General features: G+C 38.9%; 1 protein-coding gene across 1 annotated transcript in view; it reads right to left on the bottom strand.

Annotated features, from left to right (window-relative positions):
• HDAC9 (histone deacetylase 9) overlaps positions 1–14693 on the bottom strand; it is a 697702-nt gene that overhangs the window by 204221 nt on the left and 478788 nt on the right. Inside the window, 1 exon segment of the mRNA XM_074268892.1 lies at positions 11663–11770. Coding sequence (XP_074124993.1) covers positions 11663–11770 — 108 coding nt within the window.

Here is a 14693-nt window from a genome sequence, read left to right as displayed (position 1 = left end):
AAATCAAGTAAGAGATGTGGAGAGAATAAAGAAATGAGAGTGATTCTAGAAAATGAGTGAATAAAGAAATAAAATATAAAATATTCCAGAAAAAAGTTAACACCTTATAAAAGAGACATAAAAATACTGAAGAAAAAAAAACTTAAAAAGAAAGAATCTGTCAAATGGTAAAAGACACAAAAATACACCGAGGAGAACTTTTCAGAAAGCATAATTGACCAAAGAAAAAAATGAAGTACAAAACCTCATTGAAGAAAATAATTTCTTAAAAATTAAGAGTCTGGGAAGTGGAAGCTAATGACTCTATGAGACATCAAGAAACAATAAAACAAAGTCAAAAAAATTGCAAAGGAGAGAGAATGTGAAATATCTTACTGGTTGGGACAGTAAAGACTGGTGATAGAGAAAACCCCTACATCCTTGGAGAGTTCAATTAGCAGCTCTAATTGTTAGGAAGTTGCAGGTCTCTTAAAAACTTCCTCGGTAATTTGTCCTACTGACCTAGGACATAGCCAAACTACAATTCACTCCCCTCTTCTGACTTCAAATGCTCTTAACAAATTCACTGAATTGAGGAGTTGGGAATAAGGGGGCTACAGTTGAACAAAGACAAAGCAGTACAATGAGAAAAGTATTTTTGGACAGATGATACAGTTTCCCTTACCCAAAAGGCATCAGTTAGAGATGATTGTAACCAGCTAACTTGTCTGGACTCTGATGTGGGCTTACATAGCATAAGGGACTATCCCAGGAATGCATCCAATTGGAGTCTGGGGGAGAATGAGCCTTCAAAATTCTTTGAATTCAGGTAAATCCCCCCTGCTCACTGAAAGGATGATTTTGCACACTTACATACCCCAACAGAGACAGGAGATTTCTCTGCCACACTGCCTGACATTGTGTCACTGAATGGGAAGGTCTGAAGACACAATTGCCTCTTATCCTAAGGAAATCTTTGAGACAATAGGGATTAGATAGACCAGCCCTGTCTAGGACCCACAGTTGATTATAACTCTATCTTCTATTTCAAATTTGACAAATTAAAAGGAGATGGTACTTATGGGCTTTCCTTCCTGAGTCCAGAATGGCCACAGTTGACATTTTGAAAAGGAAATTCAGAGAAACCCTGAGAAATAACACTTTGACATATTCCCAATCAAGAGCAAAAAATCATCACAGATAGTTTTAGAATATTATTTATGGGGGTGATGGGAAGTATGCTCCAGGGGCATTCTCTTTCAAAGGCTTCTTATCAACCAAAAGTAACCTTGAGCTCTTACAGGTCGTTCCAATGAAATTCACGTTCCAGGCACGGCCTTCAAAACGATGCAAAAGAACATGCATTTATTAAACACCTAGTCTTTGCTAGGCAATATAATAATGGGTGGAGATACAAAACCAATAAATCAATAAATCAAATTTTATGCAACAGGTTTTGTGCTAGAGTCTAGAGAGTCAAAGAAAAATGGACAGGTAAATATTCATCAAATGCCTGATGTATACTGGGTGTTGTGTAAGGAGTTGAGAATAAAAAAGAAAATCAGTCAATTGACAATTATTTATTAAGGGCTTTCTGTGTTGTTGTTCAGTCATTTCAGTCATGCCCCCATTTGGCATTTTCTTGGCAAAGAAACAGAAGCATTTTGAATTTTACTTCTCAAGGTCATTTTTTAGAGGGGGAAACTGAAGCTGAGTTAAATGACTTACCCAGAGTCACACAACTAGTAAAATGAATCTTCCTGATGCCAGTCCAAGCATTCTATTCACATTGGAGCCCTAGAGTTCAAAGCCCCTAAGGTGGTGGGTCATGATCCCATATGGTGTTGCATATGTGCAGCAACTCCCCATATGGGGGAGTCATAAAAAATTTGCCAATAGGAAAAGGTATCAAATATTCCATCAACATTTAATTATTTATGTAAAAATAAACAATCACATCTATCTCCCTAGGATAGAAATTTGCTTTATTCTTTAATAAATGGTAAAATTATATGCATACCAAAGAATTATTTTAAAATAAATTTCTTTACGGTTTCTTATCAGCAAATGTTTGATTTATAACCTATTGTATATACCCAGGATCATGGAAAAATATATTGGTTGAAAAGGGGATTGCGATTAGAAAACAAAATTAAGAAGCCCTGATCCACGTGAACTTACTACATGCTAGACATCCTGGGAACCAGCACTACAAAGATAAGGGGATATCTCGGTTCTACTCATCTTTGTAACCGTTTGCACATAATGAGTATGAGAAGTTGAGATAATTAAGTGTCCCACATTATGAAACATTGTGCCTTTGGGCAAACCATGAGACCTATTTTATGAATCCCATTTTGCTTCCATTTCCAAGAATACCTTCTGAAACATCCATTTAGATTCCTTATCCATGGCTTCTGGAAATAATGTCAACACGGATGTGTTCCTTCAGGAGTTTGGTTAACAACAATAATTCATTTAGAGTTCTAATGGTTAAATCAGTGCTTGTGGATAATTTAAAAAACATTTTATGTCATTCCTCATCCACCATCAAAACAATAATAGAAATGAGGTGCATAGGACAGAGAGCTCTTTGATTTTTATGTAATTGATAGTTCATTACATGAAAAAATTAGTCATTGTATGATGGTCAACCTGGTACTGATTGGCCTTTCTGAATGTCTCTATCAGGTCCTCAGGAAGTAAATGCAATCTTCATATTCATATTATATATATATATATATATATATATATATATATATATATATATATATATATATATATATATATATATATGTATATATATATATATATATATACGTATATATATGTATATATATACGTATATATATATGTATATATATATATATATATATATATATATATATGATCAAAATGTGTAAATATAGGATATTACATAGGCATAATATAGTCATAAAAGTGTAACTATGTAATATATGGTATATATTTTATAAATGTGTGTATATGTTGTATATATATGCATGTATATGTATATAGGTGTGTGCATATAAATACAACAGCTATCATTTCAGGGGTTCTCAAACTACGACCCACAGGCCACATGCAGCCACTGAGGACATTTATGCGGCCCGCCGGGTTATGGCAAATGGGCTGAGGGGTGGAGACCGAGTGGAGTTTTGTTTTTACTATAGTCCAGCCCTCCCACAGTCTGAGGGACAGTGAACTGGCCCCCTATTTAAAAAAAAATTGAGGACCACTCTAAGCACTGTGCCAATGACCTCATAAATATTATTTTATTTGGTCTTCACAACAATCCTGAGAGAGAAGTGCTATTATTAACTCCACTTTATAATTGAGGAAACTGAGGCAAACAGAGGTTATGACTTCTTGGGTTCTAAATCTATTAAGAATCAGAGCTCCGATTTGAAATCATAACTACTATAGACACTATTGCACTACCTAGTCACCTAATGGTATTATTGTGAACTTATTTTTAGATTATCTATAAAATTGATTTGTATATTTCAAATAACTACATAAACATATGACTTCTTTTATTGTGATTTGCTTCTGTTAATAATAACAATATTAGTCATTCTAAAGCACTCTAAGATTGACCCACTATTATCTCACTTGGACTTCATAACAACCTGAATCAAGGTATTTCATTCTTATTTTTGCAGATAAGGAAACTGAGTCTCAAAAAAAGTTTCTGACTTGTAAGATTCAATGCTAGGTCTTCCTGGTTAGGGAGCTGATCTCCACTTGCTACACCATGATGTCTTTCACAAGATGAGAGGATCATGAATTTCCAGGAGGCCCCTTTGTGGTGTGTCAACATTCTGCAGGTAAGGAAACCTCTCCAATGGTAGAATGTCTTGCTTAAGATTATAGAGGCAGAAGTAAATGGTGGCATCCAGATGGAATGAAGCAGGGCTTCTGATGACAAGTTTCGCACATTCTCCCATTGTCCCCTGCTATGTGGCAAGCTCTTGTTCAGAGTCCACCTTGCCTCTGGAACTGTGATACCCCTCCATATATCAATTATGGATTAAATAACATAAGATAAACCTTGACAGGAAAGTGTCCAAAGACCCAAAGCATAATATACTAGAAAAGAAAATAAGTAAAAACTTTCAGGGACTTATTTGGGGTTGCTATGAATTATGGGGTGCATTACATTGATTTTCATCGAGCCCCTTCCCTGACATCATAGAGCCATAATTGATGTAAACAGCCACATTGTAGCAAAAAAAAATGACAGATGGTTTCTTGGAAAGCTCCAAAACCACTGGCAGCTAGTTGGTTTTCTAAGAGAGCAGAGTAGACAAAAGACATTTTGTGATGTAATTTGAGTTGCAATTTTCAGAAATTGTGATGTTCTTTTAAAGAATAAAATTAGGCTTTATAAGTGAATTTAAATGGAAAACACACATTATTCCTTATTGAGATAACAATTGCAAAGTATTTCACATAGTTCCTGGCACATAGTAAGTACTACAGAAATGTTAGCTATTATTTTTATTATTTTTAATATTATTAATCCATTAAGCCATTACCAGATTTCTTTCATCACTTCAGCTGATAGGCAGTGAGGCAACACTACTGTGCACAAAGGACGAACTGGAGTCAGGAAAATCTGTTTAAAACTAGCCTCTGATGATCCTGATGAGTCACAAGCTCTCTCTGCCTCAGTTTCCTCATATGTAAAATGTAGCAAATAATAGCATCAATTGTACACTATTTCAAAGTCCGATTCTTTTTGTACAGCAAAACAACTGTTTGGACATGTATACATATAGTGTATTTAATTTATGTTCTAACATATTTAACATGTATTGGTCAACCTGCCATCTGGGGTGGGGGGAAGGAGGGGAAAAATTAGAACAAAAGGTTTGGCAATTGTCAATGTTTTAAAGTTATCCATACATATATCTGGTAAATAAAAACTATTAAAATTAAAAAATAACAATAAATAAACAAACAAGCAAATAAATAGATAGATAGATAGATAAATAGATAAACAAGTAAATAAGTAAATGAATAAATAAATAAATAGATGAATAAATAAATAGATAAATAAATACATGAATAAACAAACAAACAAACAAATAAATAAATAAATAAGAAAATAATAGCGTCTACCTTTCAGTATTGCTTTGAGGATAAAATGAATTCATATTTGGAATGTAAATCTTAAAAATGTAACTTGAATTCTACTTATTATCATCTCATCATCATCTCCCAGTTAATAACTACCCCTCAGAGAGTTATTTTACATAAATCTTATGTACTTATTGGAGAGTGCACTTACTGGAGCTCCTTTTGTATCTTATTTATCCACATTTATAGCTTATCTCCTTACTATCCAAAAGAATCCAAGAATTCAGAGAGTACCTTACTCATTTAACCCTAATTAGTTCTAAGTACTCACCTGTCTTCTATATACTCCACAAAGATTTAGAGCAACAAAATATATCATGCCCTCTGATTAAGCTTAATAATTCTCCAGCACTGAAATGTGATGTCATAGAATAGATGATACTTTGAGAACTTATATTTCCAAGATAAATGCATCATAACATTCCCACAGGTCAGGAGATCTGCTATCTCATTCACATGAGCACATTTTCTCTTGGTGTAGCTCTATCCATACCTTGTTCATCCCTTTGTCCATAGTTGTCTGTCTTGTCTGTCCTATGTGACTTGTGTCTCTGCTACCCTTCATGCCATTGTTGGTATTTCAATGGAACATGTGAGCTAAGATCCGAGGCTCTCCTTGGCTCTTGGTTTGGATGCCAGCCACTTTTCTTTCTCTGATGGCATCCTAAAGGATCATGCCCTCCCACACAGCTCCTTATTAGTAAGATTATGAAGTAAAATATGAAGGCATCCATCTGCCCTGAGCATTCACTTACCTTTTCATGATTACCTTTTGGATGGTGCTCACTTTTCATTCTTCAGTGACTGTGGCATTCCATGAATTAGAATCATATATCCTTACAGCAAGAATGTTTTAAGCCTTTTTATCAGAAAGAAGTTCATGGCCATTAAAAAACTTGAACAATTTCCCAATGGCAATCTAGCTCTGCTCTCCTTGATCGATTCTAGGCATTAATGTCTCCCAAAGATATGCATGCTGATCATGGATGAAATCTGGTTCAGCTGTCAATCTACCTATGTGTCACATTTTGGGGACAACAGACCTTCTCCTCCTCCTTTTGCACATGTGGATACTTAGGCCAAAACCTTTTGAGTGATTAAGAATCTGATTTAGAAAACTCCTTAATACTCCAAAGGCTGATACAATTAACATAATGTCAGAGACACATAAGACCATCTGATAGAAACTTGCCATCTCCAAGGAATATTTTTTTCTATTGAAAAATAATTTAATCTTTTATACCAGCTCTTCTTCGTGACAGTGGCCAACTAAAAGCAAGGATACAGGACACATTTTAAGCTTCAGCATATGTTAATAATCATGCCATTAAACCAAGCCATTGCTCTTGCTACATTTTTCTTGTTACTTCAACTTATACGATTGGGCCACATCATTAGGATATACTTTAATGGAGAAGATCCTTTAAGGAAGAATTTTATTACAACCAAATAAATTTTTTAAGGAGTCAGCAAGCAATAAGAAGAATTGGAGCTTGTAAATATTATGCTGTTTTTGGTAAATTTTTAATTAGATAATATACAAAAGTAGAATTTCAATTGTAAAATTATTCCTTTCTTTTTCCTTTGCTTTTATTGGGAGATTATTCTCATTAAACACATAGACAAAGTAAAATAAGCTTAGTCCATATTATTGAGACTTTCCCAGTCAACTGCTTTTTGATAATAATGAGATCTGAGGCATTTTGCCAAGTTTTGGGTATCTATCCTTCCTTTATGCAACTTACTACAACAAAAAGAATGGATTCTTGGAAAGTGCTATGAAGTTTACAAAGCACTTCATACACATGATCTCAAATAATCCTCACAACAATCCTATGAGATAAGAAGGTATCATTTTACTGGGAAACAAACTGAGATCCATTAAGGTGAAGTGACTTGTCCATGACAAATTATCAGTCAATCAACAAGCATTATTTGAGTGCTTACTATGTGCCAGGAACTGTGCTACATGTTGGAAATACAATTAAAAAAAAACTTTCATCTCAACGAGTTCACGCTCTAATTGGCAAAGACAATACATATAGGAAAGTTCAACTACAGTGATGATGGAAAGCTACAGAAGACTGAAGAGTGCATCAACATGGCAAGACCTGGAAGGGGGGAGGGTCAGAGTTCATCAGCAGATCAGAGGATAGTGCCCAGGGGAGGGCAACCTAAGGCAGATGGTCAGACCTTCATCGTATCCAAAGGATCACAGTCAAATGGTATGAGGATACATGCTGCTCTTCCCATTTGGCTATTCTGGGACACTGGCCTAGGATTAGGAACAATTTCATTTGCATGTCTCATAAATTCTCACAGGGAAAAAGTCAACTTTTAAAATTTTTCACTTTCTTTTCCTATACAACTACTCAAATGTCCAATACAAATTTTTGGAATGCCTGGATTATTTTTGTTGTTGCTTTAAACCATATTTGCAGAATCCCATGAAATGAGTGCATTGGAGATGGCACAAAAATTAAATAAGATACATTCATTTTCCCCATGAAGCTCATAGTCTATGACTGGAAGGAGACACAAGCAAAACTTAGGATGATGATGAGGATGATGATGATGATGACGATGATGATGATGAAAAAATGATTATGGTAATGATAAGGATGATGAAGAATATACTAATGATGGTGATGAAAAAGTTAAATAATGATGTTGATGATTAATGATGATGGTTAAAAAAACATACTAATCTTATTATGTTTTGTTTGAAGTAGGAGCAAAGGAGAAAGTTACAGGGAAGTCGATCTAGACTTGAAGTAGTGGGATAGAATTTTTTTTTTAAATTAGATAACTTTCTAAGCATTTGAATTACAAAAGTTACCTAGATTTCACTTCAGTAGAGTTCTTCAATTCCAATTATTTTGCATTTGCTTGATATGTATTATTACTTATTTACCCATGTTCCCTTTTATTCTCATTATGTAGGATTTTAGTTCCTTAAAGTAGGGTCTGTCTTATTATTGTTTGTTTGTTTTCTTTTATTTTTATCCTGAGAATCCAGCAAAGCACCTATCATACAGTAAGTGCTTAATAAGCTTGTTAAATAAACAACGGAAAGAAAATAATTTAATACTACCAGTAGGTCGGCATGCCAAAAAGCAGAAAAGGACCTATAAGTACAAAAGTATTTATAGCAGCTCACTTTGTGGTGGCAAAGAATTGAAAATTAAAGGAATGCCCATCAACTGAGAAATAGTTTTTTCTCTCAAATTACCTTGTATTTTTATGATTTGATTCTTTTATGATGATGCATACTTGTCGTATTCCTCTATAGATTTTAAGTTCTTCAAAGACAATTTCTTATTTTTATGATAATTATTCCTTTGATTTTGCATCCTGAACATATGTCAGAGAGCCTAGAACACTTTAGGCTTTTAAAAATGCTGATTGGTTGATTGCCTACAAATTATTTATCAGAAGGATTCTTGTTCGGGTCTATCTGTGCAGAACAAAATGACTTCTAGTTTTTAAATTCTATTATCATGTGACTGTACACAATATTGTGAACTTTTGTCTCCTCTCTCATTCCCATTCCTTGTCTTCCATACTTGATTGTGGAATATTCACACACTAACAAGAGATTTAGTAATGAATCACTAAGAAATTCAAAACATTGTAAAAAGAAAAAGACACTCTCTTCCTTACACTAGATTTTAAAGGTCTGCATAGACTATTATGTCCCTTTCCTTGTTGGGATCCTCCGGTGTGGGTAGTAGAGGGTGGTTTTGCCTTCCCAGCTGCGCTTAGAGTAAATAACTTGTGAGTGTTTGCACAGCTGTCTGTCTGTCAGTGTGTCCTCTCCAAGACTGCCCTTATTGACACTGGCCATTCTAGGTAGTTTGCTCCTGGAAGGCAGTGATCATGTCTGTTCTACACCCCTTGGATGCTCAATCTAGAGGGAAGCACTCATATGGGAAAGCTTTTTACGATGTTAATTCAATTCAATCAAGACTAATAAAACACCTAGTCTGGGAAAGTCCTTGTGCTTTAGTGAAGTTAAAACCTTTACTGTAAATTGGAGAAGGAGAGAGAGCAGAGGAGGGAGGGAGAGGAGAGAGAGAGGAAAGGGAGATTGAAGGGGAGGAACAGGGAGAAGGAGAGGGACAGGGAGAGGGGAAGAGGGGAAGAGGGAGAAAAGGAAGGGAAATAAAGGAGGGAGGAAGGGAGGGAGGAAAGGAAGGAAGGAAAGAAGGAAAGAAGGAAGGAAGGAAGGAAGGAAGGAAGGGAGGGAGGGAGGGAGGAAAGAAGGAAGGAAGTTGAAGGAGGGAGGAAGGAAGGAAGGAAGGGAGGGAGGGAGAAAGGAAGGAAGGGAATTGGAGGGAGGAAGGAAGGAAGGAAGGAAAGAAGGAAGGAAGGAAAGAAGTAAGGAAGGAAGGAAGGAAGGAAGGAAGGAAGGAAGGAAGGAAGGAAGGGAGGTAGGGAGGGAGGTAAATATTTTAGGATGTTTTAGCAGCAGAACTGGAGCACTTTAGGACTGATCTGTCGCTAGTTCTCTGGCTCAAAAACCTTCTGTGGCTCTTCCTACTGCTTCCAGGTTGAGATATAAACTCCTGTTTCACATGTAAGCTTCTCTCCCCAGACTAACTTCACCTTTTTCTTCTATACTTCATCTAAACTGGCCAATTGCCATTCCCTGCTTGTGATGTTTCATCTCCCACTTCCACTCCTTTGAACAGATTGTTCTCCATACCTGGTGGACCATCCTTTCCCTCCTCATATCTGGCTTGGGACTCCTTCAACTCCTTCAATAGTATGAAGTTACTATTTGTGTGTATGTGTGTACAAATACACATATCTATAACATATATTGCCTACAAATAGCATATATTTGTATATGTGAATATATGTATATATGCAAATATGTATACCCACATTTTAAATTTGGTTTTGTGTGTCCATACTGTTCCCTCAATAGAAAAGACACCCATGGGCCAAGAATTGTTTTGTTTCTACCTTTGTTTCTTCAATACCCAGGGAAGCATTTGGGAATTTCTAGGTATTCTGTGGATGCTTGCCACCTTTTTCCTTCCATTCATTTTCTATGTGGAACCACATGGGGCAGTGATGGCCATCAGACCCTTGATGTCATTGTCATCTAGAGTCATTTGATTTGGATCCTGTCCAATATTTTTCAAGAAAACCCAGTTCATCACAAAGACAGGAGGAAATGCTGCACCTGGTCCTATTGCCTCCCATTGGGTGATCTTGCCCCTTTTCCCAATTGTTTCTCTTTAATGATAAACAATAACTGGCTATCACCCAATTAAAGATCTCATCAGTACCTTGAGATGAGCAGTTCAGGGCTCATGGGAAAAATGGGGCCCATCATCTACACCAAAAGCACATCAGAGCTTTCCTACCTGGCCAGACAAGTCATTTTCTGAGGGGGATATCATGATCCCTTGGGACTGAGGATATAGCCGCCTCTCATTCATGACAAGAGGAGTGGCACTTAGCACTAGAAGTTTTTGTTTACATAGTACTTTGAGGTGGGCGAGTGGTTAACAGAACTTAGGTTTTCAACCCTATGAGGTGCTCTTATTATCCACATTTTACTTGGAAGGAAACTGAGGCAGTTAGGGACTGAAGGAAGACTTGAACCCTGGTCCCTTCCAATGGTCTCTGTCCATTCACAACACAACCAATTTATGCATGAAAAGAGCGAATCTTCATTTTGTTCCATCAGTGATTAAAAGAAAAAGTTGAGTGAATGTGGGTCCTAAAATACCCACTTCCCACATCCAATCAATTGTTGCATCTTGGCTCCAAGTCCATGTCCCAGGGCGCCCCCAAAGCCCCACCCACAACACCACTGATCTGGGTCCCAGGGCCCTCCCCCTCCATGCACATGGCACACCTTGAAAGGGCTCGGCTCAAATACCAAATAAAACCTCGGGCTCTGTCAGGTCTGTCGTTTTTATAAATTGTTTAGACTGGAGAAGCTGTGGGGGCTTGGTGCATTGTTCTTTTCAGATGATGGAGAAAAGAAGTGACCATAAAAGCAAAGAACAATAAAGCTGGGGCCCTGTTTGAAGTCGGTTCATGGAAAAACATCCTCTGGACCATTACCCTCCTCATCAACAACTCCCCCGTCCCTGGATGGCCAAGCCGCCTGCTCGTTACCTTTGCTCTCTCTGGGTGGCATTCTGCGGTTCTATATACAACTCAATAATCATATTTTTTCAAACGCTTTCAAAAGTGAATTCCAGAATTGCCTGCCAGATATGTATACACTCTGGGTAATTTTAACCTGGACCATCACTTTCTAATCATCTCTGAGTTCAAAAGGAATAAAAAATAAAAAAGAACATTTTGGGGGGCAGCTCTCCCCAAAAAGCTGCAGGCTTTGGGCAGAGCCATCAGCGGGCTGCTGAGGAGAACTCTTGAGGTGGCCCCGGCGATGGCCATGGCTCCCCGAGCCCTTTCTGACCACACCGGCTCTCCACAAGCCCCAAATCCAAACACCTCCCTTTCAGCTTCTCCTCTGAATTTCCCACACATAATGTAACCCAGACCTCACCTTCAGCTCTCCTGAGACCACTTTGGAAGCCAGCTCGATGACACAGCCAACAGCCATGCGTGCAGCGGCAGCCGAGTGCAGCTCGTTCCAAATGGTGTCACTGTCCACCTGAGCAAACAGTTGGGAGGGAAGGAGGGAGGGAGGGGGGGAGGGAAAGAGTGAAGGAGAGGGAGAGAGAGGGAGAAAGAGAGAGAGAGACAGATAGACAGACAGAGACAGAGAGACAGATGGAGACAGACACAGAAAGACAGAGAGACAAACAGAGAGACAGAGACAGGAGAGACAGAGTAAAAACAAGAGAGAATAAGGAGAAAGACAGAGAGAGAAAGAGAGACAGAGACAGATATAGGACAAAGACATATACAGAGAGAGAGAGAGAGAGAGAGAGAGAGAGAGAGAGAGAGAGAGAGAGAGAGAGAGAGAGAGAGAGAGAGAGAGAGAGAGAGAGAGAAAGACAGAAACACAAAGAAAAAGAGAGACAGAGACAATAAGAGAGAGAATGAGAGAGACAGAGACAGAGAGAGATGGGAGGAGATGGGCAGGAGAAAGGGAGGGAGAACATAAGAGAAAACAAGTAGGTGAGGGAGGCCTGGCAGCCTGGCAGCCACCCCCCAAGCCCGTCAGGCTCTCCTCTTGGCCCGCTCCCCGCACCTCCCTGCCCGGCCTTTGCTCAGACTTTTTCTCCGCTCTGGCTTCTCCAATGGAAACACATTCCAGTCATGCCTCGGTGCTATTCCCTGTTTAGCTTTCCCATCACAAAGAGAGGCTCAGAGGCGGCTCTGGCCTCCATACAGGACCCCGAGACACGGGCCCCAGAAGAAGACATGATGAAGGGAAGGGCCCTCGGCTGTACGTTAAACAGGCCCTGCCAAAGGCAAGGGGGAAATCCAAACCTGTCCCTGGCTGGGGCTTTACGGGAAGCCCGAGACCAGAGGGGAATGGCTCCCCAGTAGCGCGGGAAGGAGGAAAGGGCCATTTCGCTGCAGGTATCCTGGCCAAGTGAAAGGAATGTGCTGTCCCGAGGACTCAGAGGGCACCCGCTGCCAAGGCCGGGCCGGGCCCAGACACACAGGCCCGTGGCACTGTCTCAGTGCTAGGTGCCAGGGCTCACAGGAAACGGGAAATACAGGCCGCTGCCGGCTGAAATTCAGCCTTGTTCATACGCTGGAGGACTTTATCCAAACAAAGCATGTAGCCATCGTTCTTCCAAATTAGGCTTTGCAAAGGAGTTGTTCAATTGACCCTTTTTTTTTTTTTTTTTTTGTTAGCCATCTTACACCTGCCTAACCTTGAAATAGAGAAGAGCCTAGAACTCTGACAGCCATTGCAGCCAGTGGCGGGGAGGAGAATGATCAGGGAGGGGAATGATCAGGGAGACAAGATAAGGAGGGCCTTGTGAAGCTGTAAACGCCAGGCCACTGGGGAAGTGTGCCCAAATACAAACGTGGCCAGTTCTGGTGTCTAACAGGGAAGGTGGGGGCCGGCCCTCAGGAGAACGGTTTCTCAGATTTGCGAAGTCTTTATAAGAAAGGAAGTGCTTTATTACAAGGCAGATTGTTCTAGACTAATCACACTCTAGAAATCATTGCAATATAAGGAACTCAAAGTACAAAACATAAATGAACCAAAATACTTAAATGACTGAGATCATTCATGATACAAATACATAATGAACGAAGTATCTCTAAGCCTTACACACACACACACACACATACACACACACATACACACATACACACACACCCACAAAATCTTTATTTCTCTCTTCTTCCTCCTCCTTCTCCTTCTCTTTCTTCTCCTTCTTCTCCTCTTCCTCCTTCTCTCTCTGACTCTCTCTCTGTCTCTCTTGTCTGTTTTTCTATCTCTATCTCTGTCCATGTCTGCATCTGCCTCTCTTCCTCTCCCTCTCTCTCTCCTTTTCTCTCTTTTCCTCTCTCTCTCTCTCTCTCTCTCTCTCTCTCTCTCTCTCTCTCTCTCTCTCTCTCTCTCTCTCTCTCTCTCTCTCTCTCTCTCTCTCTCTCTCTCTCTCTCTCCCCCTCTGTCTTTCTCTTCACTTTGCCAAAATAACCTTTCAGCCAGCAATAAGGCATTCTTCTGTCAGGTCGTTACTATGTTATACTGTGCAAGTGGGTGTAAGAATACAAGTTGACAGCAATTTAGCCATCTTGTTGGTCAGAAAAAGATTATTCCTTCTTCATTGTATGCATCTGGTGAGTCCTCAGGAGGTATGGCTCAAAGTCAACACCAGGTGTTTCTAATTCTATTGTCAAGCCGTCCACAGAAGATTATTTTTGCATATGGTCATCTTAGTGCCATTACACCGACTTGTCCATCTGCTTTCTAGACTTTGTACAACACAGGTCCTGGTCCTTCCTGTGTAGAATCATAGTCTCTGACCTCAAGGAACTTATACTCTACTAGGTTTGATTTTTGTTGTTGTTGAATAATAGCTAATGTTATTAATTGTGTAATTTCATGTAATTAAATGTAAATTTTGATGTGATCAAGAGTTAGAAGACTCTTTTTTTTTTTTCCAGTAGCAAAGGTAATATTGAAATATGGAGATATAGACTAGGGTCTGCATTTTGTATTTTAAAATAACCTACAGTATTTTTATTATTAGGTATTAATAGAATCGATATATATAATGAACTATTACATGCAAAAATTCACAGGCAGTTTCTGCCAATTAAAAGCCAGCGATTAACCATAAAATGCAGATCAGTGGTTGATGAAAACGGGCCAAACAGAGCCTGACTATATAGTGGGCCTTGGAGGAGCTGTGATTCACTGTCAGGACTGTTGGTTGAATCAAAAAATGTGACCACAGCTTAGGAGTGGATCCACCCTACCAAATAGTTGCCTCTTTTGAAACATGAGAATGGGATTCCTAGCAGTTGAGTACAGGATATTTCTGTTTGCCAAAACCATTGCTTTCACAGTTTCCTTTTCTGCTGTGAGTTGGGAACAGAATTATAATAACACTATCACAAGGTATCGCCAGAACTAGGCTGACTGAGGGAGCAAGAAA

Source organism: Sminthopsis crassicaudata, chromosome 5 (assembly GCF_048593235.1).
Source record: "Sminthopsis crassicaudata isolate SCR6 chromosome 5, ASM4859323v1, whole genome shotgun sequence".
NCBI classification, from domain to species: Eukaryota; Metazoa; Chordata; class Mammalia; order Dasyuromorphia; family Dasyuridae; genus Sminthopsis; species Sminthopsis crassicaudata.
Note: the sequence above shows the minus strand (reverse complement) of the source record. Positions and strands in the feature narration are given on the sequence as shown.